We start from the raw sequence: 22,327 nt of genomic DNA, 5'->3' as shown, positions 1-22,327 counted from the left end.
TGTGTGTGTGTGTGTGTGTGTGTGTGTGTGTGTGTGTGTGTGTGTGTGTGTGTGTGTGTGTGTGTGTGTGTGTGTGTGTGTGTGTGTGTGTGTGTGTGTGTGTGTGTGTGTGTGTGTGTGTGTGTGTGTGTGTGTGTGTGTGTGTGTGTGTGTGTGTGTGTGTGTGTGTGTGTGTGTGTGTGTGTGTGTGTGTGTGTGTGTGTGTGTGTGTGTGTGTGTGTGTGTGTGTGTGTGTGTGTGTGTGTGTGTGTGTGTGTGTGTGTGTGTGTGTGTGTGTGTGTGTGTGTGTGTGTGTGTGTGTGTGTGTGTGTGTGTGTGTGTGTGTGTGTGTGTGTGTGTGTGTGTGTGTGTGTGTGTGTGTGTGTGTGTGTGTGTGTGTGTGTGTGTGTGTGTGTGTGTGTGTGTGTGTGTGTGTGTGTGTGTGTGTGTGTGTGTGTGTGTGTGTGTGTGTGTGTGTGTGTGTGTGTGTGTGTGTGTGTGTGTGTGTGTGTGTGTGTGTGTGTGTGTGTGTGTGTGTGTGTGTGTGTGTGTGTGTGTGTGTGTGTGTGTGTGTGTGTGTGTGTGTGTGTGTGTGTGTGTGTGTGTGTGTGTGTGTGTGTGTGTGTGTGTGTGTGTGTGTGTGTGTGTGTGTGTGTGTGTGTGTGTGTGTGTGTGTGTGTGTGTGTGTGTGTGTGTGTGTGTGTGTGTGTGTGTGTGTGTGTGTGTGTGTGTGTGTGTGTGTGTGTGTGTGTGTGTGTGTGTGTGTGTGTGTGTGTGTGTGTGTGTGTGTGTGTGTGTGTGTGTGTGTGTGTGTGTGTGTGTGTGTGTGTGTGTGTGTGTGTGTGTGTGTGTGTGTGTGTGTGTGTGTGTGTGTGTGTGTGTGTCTGTGTGTGTGTGTGTGTGTGTGTGTGTGTTTCTTCTTTTGGGCTGGAGGCTGGCGAGCGGGCAGCGGGGTCCGGAGGTAGGTCAGACGCCGAGGCCGCTGCTGTTTGTCAGGGGCCGAGTTCTGAGAAGGGGTTTTGAATCTCAGGCTGGCTTTGTTTATCTGCGACCTTCCTTACTACGGAGTGTGTAAAACGGGCATTAAGGTGTCTTTCTGGACAAAATATATCCAGAACAAGCTAGTCTTTTCTTAGTCATTAGAGATGGTCTAGTCTCTGGGCTAGAGTCCTTCCTAAATCCCATAAATTAAAAATTCTCAAAAACGTCTTAAAATTTTTAAGAAATAATTTTCAGTCACTCTGGCTAAATGCATATCTTTCCTAGTGCCTCGTGAGGGTAGGCATTTGCTTTTCTTATAAGGAAATGTAAGGTTTCACATGCTAGTATTTCTGGGAGGGAATTATTTAATTTATGCGATTACATGCTAAACATTTAGAAATTCAGAGCCTTAAGTATGAAGTGTGACGAGTTTGGGTTTTTTTTAAGCAACATACAGGTCTAAAACAAGAGATTCTTTAAAAGTATGTGCTGTTTAGGGAAAATACACGAGGTTGCAACTTTGATAACTATTCTTGGTTTTCACTCAGTTATCTATCTTGTATGCTGGAAAGAAGGTACTGTGGAAAGGATAGTTTATGCATGATTATGTATAGTAGTATGAAAAATGCACAAATACAGTTAAGTCTAAATTTTTATGAGTTGAGGATAATACTCCTTAAATTTAGTTTTGGAAGAGAGGGATGATGTAGGTATAAAATACCAATGCTAAATATTTTTCTTGAGAAAATTAGTTTTAAATCAAGAGTGCATGTTGTGGGGGAAAGTGCATTTTACCATAAAACAAGGCTTTTTCCATAGGTAGACAGAACATATCATATAACTACAATTTAAATATTTCCAAGGTTGGTGCCTGGTAGGTTAAGTTTTCTGAAATTAACTTCAACAAAAAATTCTCCTAAATGAAGCAAGGGTCTAATTTTGCAGCCCTTGGGCTTTTTTGACAAACTGAAACTTGATGCTCTTTGAACAGGAAGATGTTTTGTGTTTCTTTAAACACAGAAAAACAGATGTGATACTAAAAAGTGAACTAATCAAGAACTTTATTTTTGGCAGGTACAGCTAAAAGCTGCAGTTGTAATGCACCTGTGAGTGAGTAGTGCTAGCTGTGTCAATGGCCTCTGTGCCAATAATTCCAGACTCTTACAATCATGTCTTGGCAGAGTTTGAATGTTTGGATCCGTTGCTTTCTGCACTTAGGCTTGATTCTAGTCGTCTGAAGGTGAGTTTGTGGTGTTTGGGTGTGTTTGGGGTTTTTTTTGTGGTTTTTTTTTTAAATTCAAATAATGACCTTATTTGGTTTATTATCTGATTACTGCACAGGATTCATCTTGTTCGTTTTGGGTGTGTGCATGCTAGTTTATGGGGGAGAAGCACTTTGGGAGAAGTGAAGACAGAGGATCCTATTACTCTTTGTGTGTTCTCTTCAATGATACAGCCTTACACAGTTGTTGTCTTTTATACTGTTTACTCCAATTGCAGAATGTGCTGTTCTGGTATCTTTGATGACTGTACTGCCAGTGTTTCAGGAGTGGCACACACAGCTGGCAAACAGTGAAGCCTTTAAAAAATAACATGCAAGAAAAAGATAATGTTATTAGTACTGACTAGCAGCATGTCATGCATTTTGATTTTGATTCCTTCAGTGCACATGTATAGATGTGTCGAAGAGATGGCTAGCTCTTGGCAGTTCAGGAGGAGGACTGAACCTTATACAGAAAGATGGTTGGAAGCAAAGACTCTTTCTCACTCATAAGGTAAGGGTAAAAAATTCTATACAAAAATTGCCAGGGAAAATGGAACTGGAAAAGAGTAATTTTTTCAATTTTTATTTTTATTGAGTCAATGGACATTTTCAGCTTGCTGCATTGTCTAAATAAGGTGACATTTTGGACTCCTCCATTTAAAAAAAGGTTGTGGTACTGGAGTGTATCCCCAAAGTGTGTGGTGTAATAGATTTCATGAGGTGTGAAAAAAATTACTTGAGAGGGTCAGACTTTTGTTTTTCAAATTCTTAATTTTAACAGCAACAACAGTCACCTGAATATTAAAGAGTTAGAAGAAAACTTTGAATATGAAACCAGAGCAACTCACGTGTAGATAACTACCAATGTTTGGATGTCCTAACTATGAACTACCTGGATAAGCAAAGAAAAAATTAGGCTGGCTTGCTTTTGCTGAAAGAGGTCATGGAACAGGGTTGGCTGTTTTTACAGCCAGATGCTATTTCCTGGGAGCCACTGCTGCTCCCACCATAACATGAATGTATCCATTTTTTTTTTAAGGTTGGGAGCATCACACTTAGTTCTGGCAAAACAGCCTCATAGGTATGAGGACAGGAGAATGATTTCTCTGTTTTCCAAGTTAGAGAATGAATTGCAATCATTTCTCTTGATGTTGTTGTATTGTCAGCTGCATCTTTTTAGAGTAAGCTCAGTGTTTGCAAACAAGACCAAATGACGACAACGAAACACCACATCACAACAAAGTGGTAGCAGCTGTTGACATGAATCTGGTTTATGTCTTAAGGATAAAAGTTGTGTAGTGGTAAAGGCAGCACAAGAACAACTTTCACCTGCACTTACTCCCATAATTGCTTTCAGGAAGGTGCCATTTCCCGAGTTGCCTGTTGCTTGCATGATGAAGACTATGTTGCTGTGGCCACCAGGTGAGTGATGTACTCACAAACATGAATGCTGGATAAATATTTTTAAGTAGCTTCTAAGTTTCAGACTTTGGTATCTTCTGGGAATTTGGAGGGGGACAGGGGATTAACCCTACAGAATATTTCTCTGCACAGACAGTTAACTTTTTGTTTCTGGAATAACTGTGCCAGAATAAGTATTATTTCTGTAACAGAACATCTATGGGAGAGCTAATTCATGTGAAGTTATGATGATAAATGTGTCTGATACCTTTCAGCATAGAAGAAATATCTTCCTTAACTTGGCAGAGTGAGATTGGTAGTTAATACCATTTACATTGTTTACCATCCATGTAAATGCTTATTTTCTGCATCCTCACTGGCAGTTCCAGTAAACGTGAGAGTAGCCTTCCAAACAAAGCTGCTGATACATTGTAATCCAAGGAAGGACACTTAGTCCTCTTCAAAATTAAGAATGTGACATTTCTTGAAAGAATGCAACCTCAAGCACAGCCAGCTCTGAGATGTGCTGCTTTGTTTAGATTTTCTGTTTCTTTGGAATAACTCATCTTTGAAACTAAATCTTCTAATGTTTTATCAGTGATAAAATGTATTTTCTTTTTTAATTGTTGTAGCCAAGGTCTTGTAGTAGTCTGGGAGCTGAATCAGGAACGTCGTGGGAAGCCAGAACGGATTTATGTTTCCTCTGAGCATAAGGGCAGAAAAGTCACAGCTCTGTGTTGGGATACAGCTGCCCTGCGTGTTTTTGTAGGAGATCATGTGGGAAAAGTATCAGCCATCAAGATTAACACATCGAAACAAGGGAAGGTAAAATGTCGCATCCTTTGTTTGAGATGAAGAGCTTCATAGGGGATGATGTGTGGAATCTTTGTGTTGATTTTAGTGAAGTAGAACAGAGGAAGACTTGCCAGCTGGTGAAGTTCTGGTAGCTTTGACTGTTGGGATGAAGAACCAGTCTCCTGAGACAACAATAGAAATCCTAACCCATGAACTTCCCTGACCCCCTCTTTTAGCTATTTTAGTAACATAAAAATGCTTTCAAATATACAGAATTAAAAACTGGCCGAGCTTCTTCCTCTTGGAATTTGCAAATATCCAAGTCTAGGGTCTTGGTGTTTCTGAGCCTGTTGGATTCCACAGACTCCAGCTACAGGTTCAGCTGTGTGTTTTAGTCCTCAGCTCAGCTGTTGGTCCGAGAAAGGGCGATTGCAGACTCAGATTTTGCTTGGTTCTGTCTGGATAATCTCATTCTTAAAGATGTGGATTAGTTAAAATAAATGGTAGGTGCATGTCAAGCTTGCATCCATTACATTTTATGCAAAGGACACACGTGTAATGATACCAGCCTGATTTCTAGCCCCTGAGTGTTCAAGTTTTAACATTACATTGTCCTTTTCTTCTAATCTGTAAGAAGGAGCATGACCTGGAAACAGGTGTATTCCTCCAGCTTCCTTCTAACCCTCTTGAAATATTTTTACAGGAAATTGATTTAAAAGTAGCAAGACTAAAAAGACTAAAAGTATCATTTAAAGAAAGTCAGAAAATTCAGCTGTGGAAAGGGAGGGGGGTGGGTAGGAGAGAAGGGCTAGGCCCATGGAATATGTGTCTGCTCACGCCTGGTAAAGGAATCGGACTGTTCTATCTCTCATGTCACACTCCTAACAAAGGAAGCGGCTTTAAGCTGACAAAAATGGTGACTGTCTGCTAGAGAATTTGAGTGCAGTTCCCAGTAGTTTCTTATAAGAAGTCTGTCTGACTTTGTTCTGCCACCCATGCAGACTGAGACACTTGTATAATAAATAGTATTTGGGTAATTTGCTGTAGGGTAATAGAGAAAGTGAGTTTATGTAAATCGCCTAAATCTGGTGGAAGGTTGTTTTGTATTGAGTAATTGCTCAGATCTGTCTCCATAAAACTGTTTGCTGGCTGAAAGTACCTGTGGGGAGAATTGAGTGAATTGCCAAAAGCGCAAAGCATACAAAAGCAAGCATAAAACCCCCTCTTAATGTATGGAAAACACACTCTTTAAAGAAATGTCAGGATGCTACAGGGAAATGATTTTTTTTTTTTTTTCTTAAACCTTCAATAATGGTTTTTGGAAAAGGGGGATTTAGACTTCTGTGCCTCTAAGCATTGAAGCCTTGTTTTGTAAAGGAGGGAGAAGAAAGGAACTGCTCTGTTTTATGATGTATATTCATAGCATACATGAGTCTCTTCTGAATTTTGCAATTTTAAGTTAATGAAATAATCTTTACTTTGAACTGATGCCCAGTATGTTTTTCTTTTTTTCTTTCTAACTGTAGGCTGCTGCTACTTTTGTGATGTTTCCTGTTCAGATTATAACCACTGTAGATTCTCGGGTTGTTCAGCTTGATTATTTGGATGGAAGACTGCTCATATCTTCACTTACACGCACTTATTTGTGTGATACCGAGAGGCAAGTTATATTTTACTTGTGAAATATTGGACTTTGAAGTGACCTCTGGAGATCATCTAGTCTAATTTTCCTGCTCAAAGCAGAGACACGTAGAGTAGATTGTGTGGGACTGTGTCCAGTTAGGTTTTGAGCATCTCCAAGGATGGAGACTCCACAAGTTCTTTGGGCAACCTTTGCCAGTGGTTCACCACCCTCACAATAACTGAGATTTTTCTTATGTTGAAATGGCATTGCCTGTATTTTCATTTGTGCCCATTGCCTCTTATCCTTTCAGCAGGCACCACTGAGAGTAGTCTGGCTCTGTCTTCCATACTCCCCCATCAGATATTTCTACATGTGGGATCAGATGCGTTCCCCCCTTCTCTGCTCCAGGCTGCCCAGCCTCTCTCAGCCTCTTGTAAGGCAGGTGCTGCAATCCCTTAGTCATCTTTGTGGCCTGTTGCTGGACTTGCTATAGCATGTCCCTATCTCTCTTGTACTGAGGAGCCCAGAACTGGACCCAGCACTCCAGATATGTCTCACCAGTGCTGAGAAGAGGGAAGAGATCATCTCCTTTGACCTGCTGGCAACAGTTCCTAAGGCAGCCCAGGAGACGGTTGGCCACCTTTGCCAAAAGGGCGGGTTGTTGGCTCACGGTCATCTTGTTGTTCACCAGGACCCCAGGTCCTTCTCTACAAAGCTGCTTTCCAGCCAGCTGGCCTGTACTGGTGCCTGGAGTTACTCCTCCCCCAGTGCAGGACTTTGTGTTTATGGATGTCTGTCTGTCTAGCCCATGGTCCCTCAGTTTGTCTGTGAAGATACTAGTGGGGGCAGTGTCAGAAGCTGTACGGAAGTCGAGATAAACAACATCCACTGCTCTCCTCTCATCTATCAAGCCAGTCATTCTGTTGCAGAGGCCTATTAACATGATTTCCCCTTCATAAATCCACACTGACTGTCCATAATCACCATCTTATCTTTCATGTAATTGGAAGTGGTTTCTGGGATCATTTGCACCATCACCTTCCCATCACCAGGTTGACTGACTGTTTCTGCTGGAAAAAAACCATGATCTGAGCATTCATTTAAACTAATGAGTATTTCTGCATCCTGTCTTTTATAAAGTTTATGCAGGCTTTATCATACTCATTACAGATTATTTTTTTAAGCACCAAAACCAATTCAGCATCTAGTATTTAGTGGTTTTATTCTTCAAGAAAAACTTAAAATTAATTAGAGCCTTTATTAAAGCTGCCTTAACAACTATGTGTTTTTCCACTAGAGAGAAGTTTTGGAAAATTGGTAATAAAGAGAGAGATGGACAGTTTGGAGCATGCTTCTTCCCTGTTGGAAAAAACAGTGTGAATCAGCAGCCGTTAATATATTGTGCACGACCTGGCTCAAGGATGTGGGAGGTGAACTTTGATGGGGAAGTGCAAAGCACACATCAGTTCAAGCAGCTGCTCTCCTCACCGCCTCTCCCTGTTGTTACTCTCAGGTAGAAGTATGAGTGTTATCAGTGATAAACTTGCTTGGGACTTCTAGACTAGCTGAAAAGAACTACATTAATGCTGAGAAGATTAAATAAACTCTAGTGCACTCAAACATTAATCCTAGTTGTCACTACAGTCTTCTCTAATAACAGAAACCAGTAGTTGAGATATCAGAAACGCTAAAACCTTGATTCTGCAGTTATGCCTGTGTGACTGCCACAAGTGCTGCTGTCATAAGTCTGTTTATTTAAGCCAGCCTTGTATTTACAGGGTTAAGAATATCATATTGAGACAGTGATAAGATTGTAGTTATGCTTCTAATGGATAATAATTTTACTTTACAGAATGGATCCTCATTATACTAGTTCCAGTTGCTCTCCACAATCTTTATCTTTCCCCAAGCTACTGTATTTGACGTGAGTATTTTCAGCATAGCTTCCTGCTGATAAATAGACTTAAAAATAAAAAAGTTGTGTATTCTTCTAACTTGTATTATCAACTTCATCTTTTTGCGTAAGAATTTTCCAAGTATCATGCTAAATGACTGTTCCACTTCTCACTTGCTATACTTAAGTTCATGCCATCCCCGTGTATTTTGTAGTGATCACCACAACTAACTTGTACTGTTAACGTCTGCTTTGCTTGCAGTGAGCACTGTGTGATGACCTGGACAGAAAGAGGCATTTATATTTTTCTTCCTCAAAGTGTTCAGGTCTTACTGTGGAGTGAAGTAAAAGGTAAACTTTAAGAATCTTTGCTTTGTAATATTGTCTGTTATGTTTGTCAGTTCTGAAGTTCTTGCCTAACATAGTGCCTTTTCAAGCTTAATTTCTGCTGGATTGCAGATCACTGATCAGAAAATTTTTAACTTATCATCTGTTTATTGAATATTAACCCTCTCCCTGCCACCTCCTGCCACCACCTCCCTCTGTAATTCTGAAAACATGCTTGAGAAAAGAATGTGGTGGAGAGAATCTTAAAATACAGTAATCAAATAGTGAGAGGTAATAACCTGCAGTAGCCTTTCCTCATTTCTGTTTATTCAGTTTTCCTGTCAGGTGTCCCGTGAAGGATAACCTGGCTGCTGAAAGCTTAATTTTCTAACACCTGTCTAAATTGGAGCCAGGGGACGTACTTATTTGGCAGGGGAGTGAGTCCTTATAAACAGTTTTGTGTGTATGGTTATAGACATAGTCCTAGAGTCATTGTCAGGCCATCCCTTCTTTCCTCTTCTCTCCCTGCCTTTTGATGTTAAGTTTCCAATGCATTTGTCCTGGAGTGTTTGCATATAACATAACTATTTCATTTGAAAACTGCTGAAAGATCAAAGTGTTTTTTTACTACCAAATGTTTTCCTTCTGCTTCAAAGCTAACAATGATGTATTTCTCATCCTTATCAGTCTTTAGTTTTTCATCCCCCTTCAGAGGAAAAGGAAACTTTTTGGTAACTTCAGTGTATTTTTTTGAATGCTTTCTAGAAATGCAGCTCTGGAAAGTTTTGATACTTTAACTGTGCTTTATAGTTGCTAGATGTTAGCTTAGCACTCTTCAGTGTTCTTTTTTTCCCATGCTGCTTGTGCTACAGTGTGTTAGGCCTTTGCATGCATTTGCATTCAGATGGGAAATATGTTTTCACCACCTTTCAGGAACAGAAAGGAATGTTGTCTAACAATTTTGATCCTTTAGATACTTTTGTGCATCTCGTTTTGCAGATATTCAGGATATTGCAGTTTACAAAAGTGAGTTGTTCTGTTTGCATACAAATGGAAAAGTTGTGCACCTCTCCCTTCTGGTGATTGACCGCTGCATAGAACGTCTGATAAGAAGAGGGTTCTGGACCCTTGCTGCCAGGGTCTGTTGTCTCTTCCAAAATTCAATTATTTCTTGCAGAGTAAGTAAATACCTCTTCGTAAACATGTAATGGAACTTCACTGTTTCTGTTCTCCTCTCTTCCATTAAGTTATGTAGATTTCCGAGATGGATATTCTTGGAGTTTTAAAAAAGTCTTCTAAACAATATATTTCTAGGATTAAAATTAGCCTGCATATATGGTACCTTTTTGCTTTTCACATATGCATTAAAATAATAATGCGTCTGTTTCACTGTGTGCTTTTAGGCAAGAAAAAATTTGCCTGTAGACAAGCTGGAGCATTTAAAGTCTCAGCTGGATGCCTCAACCCAACAAGATCTCATTACACAACTGGAAGAACTAATTTCAAAATTGGAACCTCCAGATTCTGCCTGCAGCAGTAGAAGGAGCAGTATTTCATCTCATGTACGTGCATTGGTAGTGCCAAAAATGATACCTGCAGATTTTATCTTTATGGCTTAGAATCATCTCATTGCTCACTTTGAAGATGAAGCTTTTGTTTTTACCGTGTCTACTGTAGCTGATAACACTTCTTTCTAAAATTAGATGGGGTAGAGGTATGAAATACTACTACCTGGATTCTTTAAGCTCTCAGGTCTCTACCGTTTTTCCGTATTATTTTGTGGCTAATGCTTGAGATGTGGACAAAGACTGATGAAGAAGGCTTTCTCCACAGTTGAGCTTACCGTCTTAATATGCTTCAGTAAAGGTCATCTTGATTGTAACTGTGGTATTATGTGGTGGAAACTGAATGTCTGAATGCTCAGAACTATCCTAGCCCTATTTAAAAAATTGTTTCACTCTGAAGCTTAAACAGAAAGTTCTAAAAAAAAAATAAAAATCAAAGCATATTTCTAATATTCTTTTACATGTACAGTTGCTTGGTATTGTCTTGGTTTCCCAGCAGCTTTTCAAGGAAGGGGAAGTATTTCATAGCTAATAAAATATATCAGCTACTGCTTTCACTAAAAATGTTTAAAAAGTAAAGTTTAAAAACCAAAGTAATGTAAATTCCATCTTGATGTGGTGGACAAGTTTTTTCATTAGCAGATGGGAAAGTAAACTACATAGACTGACCATGAGCAAAAGAATGTACATTTGTCCTGAAACTGAATAGTTTTGCAGTGTCCATAATTGTGCTAGCTGGGTATGGTTAACCAGCAAAAAGAATACAGAATGTGTCAAAAATATGCTGTTATGTAGGGCTTTTTCAGACACTGAATTATGAAGTGCTGTGAAGTTATTTGTGTAGGTATGGTTGGTTGAGTTCATTGCAGGAAGTTTAACGAGGAAGCACAACTTGTACAACATTTAACTCCTCTCCATTGTCTGACAGGAAAGCTTCAGTGTCTTAGACTCTGGAATATATCGTGTTATCAGTCGAAGAGGCAGCCAGTCAGATGAAGATTCATGTTCTCTCCACAGTCAAACATTCTCAGAAGATGAACGACTTAAAGAATTTCCTGCACACCAGGAAGATGAACAAGTAGAACTTGGTAATTTTTCTTAATGAAAAGATGTTATTTGGGTGCAATTTTTATTTATTCTACGAGAATTACGTTGGGTTGGCTCTGTGCTCTTATTTTCTACTGTCCAGTTATCCATGATTAAATCCTCTAATTTGGGAACACAGTCACCCCACCTTCCAGTCAAGCTCCTTGAAACATTGGGGTGCAATGCTAGCTCCACAGAAATCCAAGCTTAAAAGCAAACAAATTTCAGAGAAACAAAATAAAAGGTCCATTACCAAGCTGGGACTTCACTCAGTTCTCCCCTCACTCACATGTAGTTCAGTCAGCTGAGAGAATCGTGGTATTACTGCTATGTCAGTGTTAACTGAGCTTTGAATGAGTTTTGTTTGCTGCTGCTATTCTTCCAGTTACATTTGTTCTAGAAAAGAATTTCTTAATCCTGGCTCTGGCTTTATATTTCCTTAGGGAAAACAGTAGGCTTGTGATAAGTGTTCTTAACTTTCTTGCAGGGTTTCATTTGTAAAGGGGATTATCTCTTACACGTGTAAACATTAGGATAGGGATGATAGAGTTGTTAATAACTAATGTTTAGACCATCCAGGGAGCTTGTTTAATTTCCTAACAAATATCTGTCATGGGATGAAAGCTGGAGTGAGACAGTAATGGGTCTTGTTCTCTGCTCTGGTTGGGATTAGGAGGGGATGGAGAAACCTGGGATGATGAGGAGCTGCCTTAGTTCTTGCTATGGTAGAGAGGCTTTCCAAAGAAAAGGGTCCTTTTTAGCTTTTGCAAAGAGTAGATGATGATTGAGGATGAACATAATCGGGATGCTTTATTGGAGAAATACAAAAGCCACTGGCAAGGGAGAGTATAGACACTAGCATTTACTCCCCTACTTGTGAGTAGTGTTGTCCTGATAAACTACATGTTGTTTGTAGCACTTATGTTTGCATGCGCCTCTACCTACATCACCATTAAAACAAGTGGGAAAACTTGGAAGGAAGTGAGTAATTTCCAATATTAAAAATAAAATGAAGTGATGTAAGTTTTGAACGTCAGAAGCAAAAAGGTCTGTTCAACAAGAAAGAACAAATTTACTGGTTATTTCAGAGCAGAGAAGTTCTAGATGCTTCTTGAAGCACATGTACTTCATTTGATATTTAAGAGAAACGGACTTAGTGTCTTCCTGCTCGCATTTACGTAAGATGTCATAAGCTTTAGATTTCTAATCTGCATAATGAACAAAAGCAGCCTTATTTACGAGCAATCACAAAATCGTGACCTTTAGGCACTGTCTAAAGAGACTGTAGAGTCTGTTGTAGAATTTCTGTAACAGCATAGCATCTTTTCCTCTTAACAGTGCAGATAGTGCTGACTTGCAAAATGCAGTGTCATCCTTACTTAAAAGAATCTTTTTTTTTTCTTCTATTTAGATCACTTAAAGATACAGTGTCTGTTTATACCAGGAAATGATTAATCAAAACACATTGTAGATAATGTTAGGGATATAAGAGTAAAAAGGAAATAGTCAGTGATTCTGTGTTTTCTGTGATTCTTATCAAAAGCCAGAGAGCTATGGGCTTAGTTATATTTTTAAGTCTGTTCAAATAAAAGGATGACTTATACCCTAACCATGGCTGATACTCCTGTATGTTCATAGGTGATTTAGGTTTCAGGAAGTTGTTCAGTGTGAATTGATGTATGCCACAATACTTATTTTTCCTAGATGTTTAAATACTTGTTAGGGGATTAAATCAAGAATTTTGTCCCTTAAATGGACTGTAAGTCTACTTCTAGAAGATAGTTTTCATACAGCTGTTGGTTATTATTTGCCTTGTTACAGAGCCAAAAGACTATTAACAAAGCAGACCTACTAGGTTCAGAGTCAGTAATAAAATGGCCCTTGAAACCAAGTAGCACTTTCCTGGCTCCCCACATTGTTGAATATTAAGTAGGAAAATATTGCATGCAGATTGTCCACTAATGAATTAGTGACTTGCAGTTTGTTTCACTGTTCCATTTTTGCCAGGCCACTGTTTCATGACTCTTTATTTCAATTCCATTTGTTAGACAGTGTATCTCATGCATCTGTGACGGTTGAGGCTGACCGGAATGAGACATTTCTCCCATTCAGTATTCCTTTGTCATTTCGTTCCCCATCTCCTCTCGTCTCTCTCCAAGCTGTCAAAGAAAGGTAAAACTTGCAGCAGGTTCACTCATCCATTACATCTTTTCCTTTTCCGTCTCTGAATTTGTAGCATTGTCTGGTTTAGTTCTTACTCTGTTCTGCAAAAATGTAACATCTGAACTGAAACCCTGTAGATGCAGTCAAGTTTGCTAGACAGTTGAAAGGCTCCATCTCGAATCTAATGAAAATCCAGAGAGCTGCTGTTAACTTCAGTGGAGCCAAGATTTCAACTTCAGTTTTTAAATGACTAAGAATGTTTAACGTTACCCTGTAAACTGTGGTCATGGTTTGTAGCTAAAGCAAACTTACTGAATATTGGTTTGTGATTTTGCTTTTCTGATACTTAAATGAATGAGTGAAGGCTTCTTATGTTGCTTGGGGATAAATATTAAAATATTCAAAGCGTGCTAGATATTGCTAAAGCACGCTTGCACAGTATACCACAGGCTCTGCCATCTCCCCACACACACCTTTCAGTGAATCTAATCAGTTGCCCAATGTTTATGAAATAAAGGAAGGTAATACCTGGTGCAAGTAAATATGGAAGTGTCAGTTTTTATGCAGAAATCAAAATACTATTTTAAAATTTGCTTTAAAAAAAACAGGAGGAAGAAATATGAAGGAAAGGGTGTTAAATACATAATTTGAAAAAAATTCTGTATGTTAGTTTCTTAGCTACAATGTTGCTGGCCTATAAGGATGTTCTGGAAATTTTGTAACCCTCTCTTGATCACTTAGGTATGTGAATTATGTCCCACAACAAAAATTCGTAGCAGATACCATTAGTGTGAGGCTCTCAAAATAACTTCCAGGAGTACATACACTGTTTTGAATTCTTTCTAAACCATAAGCAGTTTTTAGGACTTTACTAGCAATAATTGTTTCTACTAATAATGAGAACTAAATTCTCTATATTCAATTTATAATTAAATAAAATAATATCCATTCACAGTTAATTTTTAAAAGTTTACCTTTAATCCTTCTATACACTGAAGTCCAATTGTTTTGCTACAATTGAATCCTTTCTTCTGCACCAAGCTTCAACTTCTATACCTCAGTATAGCAAAAGATGCCATATTCCCTGGCAAACAAGTAAAAGGGTTGCTTTCTTCTTTTTTCTTGATGATCTTAAACTAGTTTTTGGCCAGAAAGCAAGGAACTGTTTTTTCTGTTCAATTCTTGATAACATAGTTCTCTTCATGGCAGTGGTAGAAATAACTGGGTTTTGGTATGTTCACTGGGTTTTCTCTTGAATAAGGTATCTGAAGGGATAGGGATTGATGACACAGAAAGGACATTTTAATGAGCTTTGTAATGTGAAGAATTAATTTGGATATTGTAAAACTGTTTCTTACCACCAAGGGGGACATAATTTCCTAATGATGCTTCCTGTTTATAAGCTTTAAAATGCAATGCAGCCAATCTGCATTTATTTGCATACAAATACATGTTGAAATCTAAGTGCTAGTATTAGTAGGTGATCCTGTTTCTCCAGCAGCAAAAACCCCAAGTCTTAAATACTTCAGGTTTTTATTCTGCGCTGAAAGTATGGACTATGACTGAAGTATGAATTTTGAGCAGCAGCTTAGTTTTATTGTCCTTGATCATCACTGCTCTCCTTTTCTCAAGAGTTCTTCAGCTCATAAAGTTTCTGAAATCATGGTTTGAGTGGAAAGAAAATGCTTGATTTGTTCGGTTTTGAACTTCTAATTTTAAATATTTGAACTTCTGACTCCTAGCGTTTCCAGCTTTGTACGCAAAACTACTGAAAAGATTGGCACGCTTCATATAAGTCCCGACGCTAGAGGGAGGCAAGAAGCAAAGGATGACGAGCAGCTGCGGGAGCTGACTGTTAATCTGGTAGCACCTCCACGGGAAGAGAAAGAGTGAGTGCAAAACCACATTTACTTAGCAATTGCATTTGCTGACTGTTCTGAGGATAACAACCTAAAGAAAAACTACCGTTCCAAGTAGAACGAGGAGCTCAGCGTTCTGTTTTTCCAGCTGCCTTCATTAGTGTGGTGGGTTTCAGTGCTTCTCCCTGACTGTGTTCCTAGAAGCTGGTTAGGCAGTGAACATTTCTGGGTGGTGGAGCATGCAGTCTCCACAGTGCTGTAATGACTGAAGAACAAGAACACAGTGTATTCAGCAATCCTCCTGTGTATCTGTGATGCTCATTGTAGTTATGGACACGAGTCCAGCAGTTCATTTCCTGTCCTTTCTGCGTGGGGAGTAAACACTTTATCTCTGAAAAATGTGTCTTTTTTTGCCTTCTGTTTGTTTTGGGGTGGTTTTTTGTTGTTGGGTTTTTTTAATAATGATAGTTATAAAACATTGAACTTCTTTAATGGTTGGCCAGTTAATGCAGAGCTAAGTTAGTTCATATTCCAATGATCTGCTAATTTACCATTTTGGACTAACTTTCATATAGTGGCATGATACTGATTTTTATTCAGTACCTGAAGAAATCTGTTGTAGTGGAAGTAGAAGCCATTATAGAAGGCCACAAAAATATTGGTTACTCTTCATGCCTAATTTATCCATAATTTCTGTTGACTTGTTCCTTTTTTAGAAATGAAAGCTCTGTATTTTTTTAATAAAGGAATTAATATTGGTTCCTCATAAATTTGAGGAAATTCGTGAGCAAATCCTCACTTAAATTGTTAAGGATAATACTTCAGATAAGACTAAAATTAATGTGCTTTTCTAGGTTAGAACCACAGAGCTGCCAGCTTCCAGAGGAGGACCCTCTAAGAGATCTCAAGGCTGCAACGGCAGAAGCTATGTAAGCAGGGAAACTTGTTAGTGTATAGATATACTTGGGCTTTTGTATAAGAATGATTTTTTTAAAAAAAATTATTTTTTTATTCTGAGATGTTCAGAGCGTTATTTTACGTATATTAACATGATCTGAAAGGATCTTATCAGGTTAATGATTTGTTCCCCCAATTTAAAACCAGGCAAAACCCACTGAAAGCTTACTTAAATACTCCAGTGTTAACCTTTTGTCCTAACTACAAGTGTAGTTTAAAAAAACAAAACCAAAAATCCATTCTGAAAGAAATCTTGGGGAACTCAGGATGTACTGATGTCAAACACAAGAAGTGTAAGTAGCCTAAATTCTTTTTGAACTCAAAACCACAAAACCCAACAATCAACAAAGTCAAGTTTAGGGGTATACTCCGAGTTACACAAAAGATATGTAATACTTCATTTGTGGCATCTTATAACTGTGAAGCAACTTAGCAAACTTCTTTTTTATGCTGCAGAGCCAAACTCCAGGATCCCCTGGTTTTGTTAGAACCACAGTGTATGAGAAGGGTTTTACAGGAATGGCTCGTCTATCTAGAAGAAAGGTTTGGCAGAAAAGAGCATTCTGCTTCCTCTATTAAGAAAAGCAAGACTGTTTGTACTGAAGAACAGAGCACAGTCCTGGAGGAAAACCTACGACTGGATCCAAGTGGTGGAGACCCAGTAGACAAGGAACAGAGTAGTATCTTGGAATCCTACACTGATGAAACCTGTGTAAGCAAAACCATGTGTGAAAATAGTACTGATATGAAGGGACCTTTGGGCTGCAGCTTTCAAGTGTCTCCTCCATGTGTCATAGAACCAGATGTTCAGAAAGATCTCACGGAGTTGACAACACTGTGTTTTGAGCTGCATGTATTTTCTTGTGGAAATGGTGATGCTGAGGAAAGTTCTAATGGAAGTTTTCCACTAGCAGCTTCGTCGACCTTGGCTTGTAGGTTTATGCAAAGCTACTTCTTTCTTTTGGATTTAAAAAGACTAAAGCAGTGTATTATAACCATGTATGCAACCAGCCCTAATGTATGGGAAACATACATCGCAGGATTGAAAGGTAACTAATGAAAAAATTCTTACTAGTAAACTGAAATAAGAAAGAAAATAAGACTCTGGGAGAAAAAAGCTTCAAGACACTCCTATGTGTGTCTGCAAATTTTCCTTCTGCAGGTATAGTGTGGGAGGGGGAGAATTGTTGGTGTAGGGGAGGTTTTTGTTCCATTTTTGTATTGTTTGGTGGTTTGTTTTTCCCCCAAAGAAGAGCCGCTGGCTCCTTGGAGAGGTTGTTCCTCCCCTTCCCCAACTTTGCAATCATGAACCTTTTTATTCATATGGAGCTTGTTGGTGGAACACTATAGTGGTTATAGAACAGATCTATTTAAAAACAAATACGTGTGCTACAAAGAACAAAAACATCTTAATTAGAATCATATGTCTAGAAACGAAGCAAAAGCTAGGGAAGGGGCTTCAGTATTTGCACTGGAAACAGAAAATTTGACTTGTAGAGGAATGTGGTTAATGTGAAACAAAACTGAATAGAGTAGATAGTGCCATGCAAATGAGTGGCTTGTGATCACTTAGGATTTTTGTGGAAAGTCTTTTCTGATCATTTTGATGCCTCTTTGGCCTCATTGAACCAAAGTTTCCTGATTATATTGGAAAAACAGAACTTCATCTATTCTCTGCATTCAGCTTCTGCTTTGTGCATTTCTTTTAAGAGCAAATTGTAATATATGAAAACTGATGCACCTCTGCATTCTATTCAGGAAGCCATACGTCCTGCAGTGGGCTATCCTTTTTCACATGAGAGAAAAATTACCTCCTCAGAAGTCTCAAGAAAAGGAAACTATATCAAGAATGTTATTCCCTGCCTTAATTGTATCATCTTATAATTGTAATTGGCTGTAAGCACAAATGTTGATTTCTATGAAATGAACAAGTAGGATCTGTTCACTTGTTACTACTGTTAGAGAGCTCCATGAAAGTAGAGATAACTTCAGTCCCTATGTTTAACAACAGCTCTGTGTGTGTTAAGGGGAAAAAAACCTTGCCCATAGCTTGTCACTTAAGTGTTGATTTATTTCAGAACTAACTTGTCATAGTCCAGTGGCTTTATCAATGGAAAATGAAGATATGTTGAAAATACTGAAACAGCTGCATGACCTGGGGCCTTGGGATGACAGCCCACTATTACTGGTACATGCTCAAAGGTTTGTAGCCAAGTCCATTTTTTTTTTTTTTCTTCTTCAGTGTTCTTAACTTTCTAGCAGGAATTGGTACATCTCGGATTTCATGAAGGTTTGACAATCTTTCAAAGAGATCACCTTTCAGTACTATCTTGGGAAAATTATAATTTTGCTGTTTGGTACTGAAATTTTTTTTTATCCTTTCTCTCCAGGCTTTATGAAAAATTTGGGGAAATAGCTCTTCGGCCCTTGATCAAGTTCTACCCCTCTATTTTGCCTTCTGATATCAAACAGCTTTGCAGGAATGATCCAGCTCACTTTTTAGCATATTTAGATAGTCTGGTGAAATCAAAGCCAGAGGATAAAAGGTAAAGAGAATACAGAATCTTATTCTTCTGTCTGCTCTCTTCATCATGTAGCTGTGTGGGGTTTTTATTAGTTTTTACTTTTGGGGGCTTTTTTTTACTGTTTATGTATCTATCTGCTTGGTGTTCTTTAGTATTAGATTCCAAGTCAATCTGCCAGTTTTATTGATTTCAGACTGGTTTTTTTTTGTTAGATTAGATGCTAGTTTTAAAAGGGCTTTTCTAAATACTACTTTGAATAGTACTGACTTTTTTTGTTCTTAAGCCTGCAGTTCAGTATGCCAAGGCTAGACAGCATTTAAAAAACAAACAAAAAAACCCCCAAAAAGCCCAAAACAACTCTGGGGGAACTCAACCTGTGAACTTGATGGTTTTCTGTAGTCACTTCAGTTTCTAGAAATGTAAATAATTCTAGGCTTTTCCATATTTTAATTTTACATCTGGTTGTTTTTTGGGGTTTTTTTTGGTCCAGACACAACGTCTACTTTTCCATATCTGGTATATTTAAAAATAGTAGGGTTTTTTTCTGTGTGTTTTGTTTTCTAGGTCATCTCTTCTTAGATCTCTTCTGCAGCCTGAATCTGTACGACTGGACTGGTTGTGCTTAGCAGTTTCTCGTGATGCACCACAAATAGCAAATACTGTGGATGCGGAAGGAAATCCCAGGTAAAGGGGGTTCGTCTGAGGCCCTGAGTGCAGCAAAAAGTTTTAACAGGTCTGCAGGGTTTTGGCTTAGATTTTTGTATGACATGGAATCCTTCGAGTATTTTGCGTGTTGCAAAGTTCAGCAGAAGCAACCAAAGGGTTAGATAACTTTATCTGCAATGCTTTTCAGAGTGACTGCTCTAGAGAGACTACAGTGTTTCATTCATTTTTCCTTCTCTCTTTTCATATACCTGCCTTTCTTGTAGAGGGAATGTGATGTTCTGAAGAAAATCATTAATGCTTTAAAACTGAATTTCTCATCTTCTAGGCCACGATCACATTTGTTTACCTGGGGCTACAGCCAGCTCATTCTGCTTTTGATTAAACTCCCAGCTGATTTTGTTACAAAAGAGAAGATGGCTGACATCTGTAAATCACATGGGTAAGAAGAAAGCTTGGTAGTTCTAGATGTTTGGTTAGTTGGTATTCTGACCCCAAAAAGATACAGATGAAAACACCCATCTGCTCCTTACTTGGAGGGGTTTTATTTGAAAACTTTTCCTGTTTTGTGGGTGAATATTGAGTGTACAGTTTAATGTACCAAATACCCCTTTTGGTAAAGGGGCATTCCCCATGTCCTCATTCTGCACTGAGTTCTGGCATTCAATAAATTCAGTTGATTCTGTCTTAACTGATGGTTAAATGGGCATTTAATTATTGTTGACTTCAGTTTAGACTGAAGAATATTTGATTCCTGGAAATATTTACTCTCTTCTTCAAGGTTTTGGCCTGGATATCTTTTTCTCTGTCTGGAGCTGGATAGAAGATTAGAAGCCTTTACTAATATTGCTCATTTGGATGATTTGAACCTGTTGAATGGAGAAGATGGTTAGTGAGTCTTAAACTGTGTAAACAGACTTCTGTAATATTGGAACTGCTCTTATTTACTGATCTGTCCAAAGTTGGATTGAACTTTAGTTTTAAGTGTTTTGGTAGCACTAACTGTGTGTAGTGCAGCATATTTAAACACATAAATGGGTGTTACACTTGTATCTTCACACTGTACTTTGGATTCAGTTGTGCAAGAAAATGCTTTGAAAATGTAGAGTTGTTAATCAGTTGGGAGTAAAAGCTAAGCTTGGTGTTGTAGATAGAGGAATAGCTAGATTCTGCACAGCACAAAAGTCTCCCCACTACATGTGCACACACAAAGTTATGGTGGGCAAAGCATTGTATCACATGGCAGAGCTTAGAAGAAAATTCCTGCTAGCCCTAAGATAGATAAAACAATTCTTTGTCTCTTGACTTAAACCAAAGCCTTAAATACTGAAGTATTGTGAAGCTTTGTGTGTAGTTCACCACCGAATCTTTACACTGAGTCAGTTGTAGCAGTACACTTCTGTACAGAATTTTCTCGTTGATAATGCTTGGTTTTCTTAAATCTTCACAGAGGAAACCAGAACAGCTTCCTTTTAAAAGTATCTTTACTTAAAAGTAGCTTAGAGTAGTCCTTGTTTTACAAATACTGTAACCAACACATTTTACATCTAGGTTCCATTCCAGAGACTATAGAAGAATGGAAGTTTCTTCTGCATCTTGCACAAAATCACGGCACAGCTTTCCACCACCATGGCCCACAGAACGGGAGTGCTGTCAGCAACGGTAGCCCCAGCTCCCCAGACTGCGTCACTGTGGAAAATGTAGCACTCCTACTGGCAAAGGCCATTGGCCCAAATCGTGCCTTGCCTCTCTTGCAGGAGTGTGGCTTGACACTAGAATTGTCTGAGAGGTTCACTGGTGTGTGTGAAATACTGAGAATTGCTGAGAAAAGGCAAAGGTAAGATGGTATGTCAGCAGAAAGTCCACACTCTTCATTAGGGATCGTCTTGGTGCTTTAAATCTTCTTTTCATTGAATAAGAAGATAAAATATACTTTTTATCTCTGATTTTAAACTCAGCTGAAAGCTTTTCTGTTAATTAAGAGCTATGTATTGTGCAACACAGGCACTTTAAATGGAAAATAAGGAAACAGGAAACTGTATGTGACAGGTGTATGTGAAGGACATTCTCTGAAAGAAATACCTGTTTTGCTGAGTCCTGCAGAGGCTCTGATCTCACCTGCCCTTTCCAGACAAGGCATGCATGGTGATACCGTGATGTTACTTCTGAAATACAATCATGTTTTTGACAAACTCTTCTTCAAAAAGCAAACCAAAACTGTTTTTTTTCTGTTGTTAGCTTTTTTTACTGTTTGACTTTTTTCCCCTTTTGCTTTAATTACAGAGCGCTGATTCAATCCATGTTGGAAAGGTGTGACCGGTTTTTGTGGTCTCAGCAAGCATAGAAAACAACTTGGAAAACTTTGGGAATATTTTTACTGAAATGACTGTATATTAAAGTGCCTCTTCAACTTAACAGACTCTTTAAAGAAATGAACTCCTGTCTAAAAGTTCAAATATATTAAGCCAGTTTCCATCTGGAAGGTATCTGACCAGGAACTGTTGACAGTTCTTCCTTATTCTGTTGGAGATAAATTTTGAACTATGGAACTTAAAACAGTACAATATTTACCTTTAAGCTCTCAGATTTCTGAGATGAAAATTCCTGAGTTTATTTTCTAAGTCTGTATGAGCTCCTACATATTAAATAATGCTGTATAAAATCTTCTGGTTGGTTGTTTGCAAACATGAGAAGCCATTCCTCCGAAATACCTAAGCCCATATTTGTTTAATTGTGCTGTAAATGACATTGACTTTTTCAAGTTACTATAGAAGTGCTTGTTTTGATACTTGTTTTCTCTTAAATTATATGGACTCATCTTGCTCCTTTGAAATGCATTAATTGAGCAAAAATATTTCCTTCTTAAAACAGGAGGGAAATATTTTTCAGGAGTGGATTAATGGTTAAAAATGCTGATTAACAGAAGAACTTAAGTGAACTTATCTAAGCATGATATTTCTAAATTGCCCATATCTATTTGTGCAACATGACTACAGACATCAGTTGTGATATTTCAACAAACCTTAGGACAGGGGAATTAAAATCATAGAATCACAGAATCATTTAGGTTGGAAAAGACCTTTAAGTTGAACCCTTAACCTGACACTGCCAATTCCACCAATAAACCATATGCCCAAGCACCACATCTACATGTCTTTTAAATACCTCCAGGCGTGGTGACTCAACCACTTCCCTGGGCAGCCTGTTCCAGTGCTTGACAACCCTTTTGGTGAAGAATTTTTTT

The 22,327-nt window shown here is 38.5% G+C and overlaps 1 protein-coding gene across 1 annotated transcript; it reads left to right on the top strand.

Moving 5' to 3' along the window:
• Window positions 1-883: 883 nt before the first annotated feature.
• Window positions 884-22,327, top strand: HPS5 (HPS5, biogenesis of lysosomal organelles complex 2 subunit 2). Its single transcript, XM_026850439.1, has 23 exons — window positions 884-940; window positions 2,035-2,200; window positions 2,625-2,735; window positions 3,582-3,646; window positions 4,258-4,450; window positions 5,947-6,080; window positions 7,342-7,557; window positions 7,897-7,968; window positions 8,201-8,289; window positions 9,265-9,443; window positions 9,669-9,827; window positions 10,759-10,918; window positions 12,965-13,088; window positions 14,822-14,968; window positions 15,793-15,867; window positions 16,352-16,944; window positions 17,974-18,097; window positions 18,286-18,441; window positions 18,985-19,104; window positions 19,412-19,525; window positions 19,865-19,971; window positions 20,635-20,920; window positions 21,367-22,327. The coding sequence occupies exons 2-23, from the start codon at window positions 2,093-2,095 to the stop codon at window positions 21,425-21,427; spliced, it is 3,393 nt and encodes a 1,130-aa protein (XP_026706240.1). The 5' UTR covers window positions 884-940; window positions 2,035-2,092; the 3' UTR covers window positions 21,428-22,327.

The sequence above is a fragment of the Athene cunicularia genome (genome assembly GCF_003259725.1).
Source record: "Athene cunicularia isolate RWA chromosome 5 unlocalized genomic scaffold, athCun1 chr5_part2, whole genome shotgun sequence".
NCBI classification, from domain to species: domain Eukaryota; kingdom Metazoa; phylum Chordata; class Aves; order Strigiformes; family Strigidae; genus Athene; species Athene cunicularia.
This window is presented reverse-complemented; position numbering and strand designations above follow the sequence as displayed.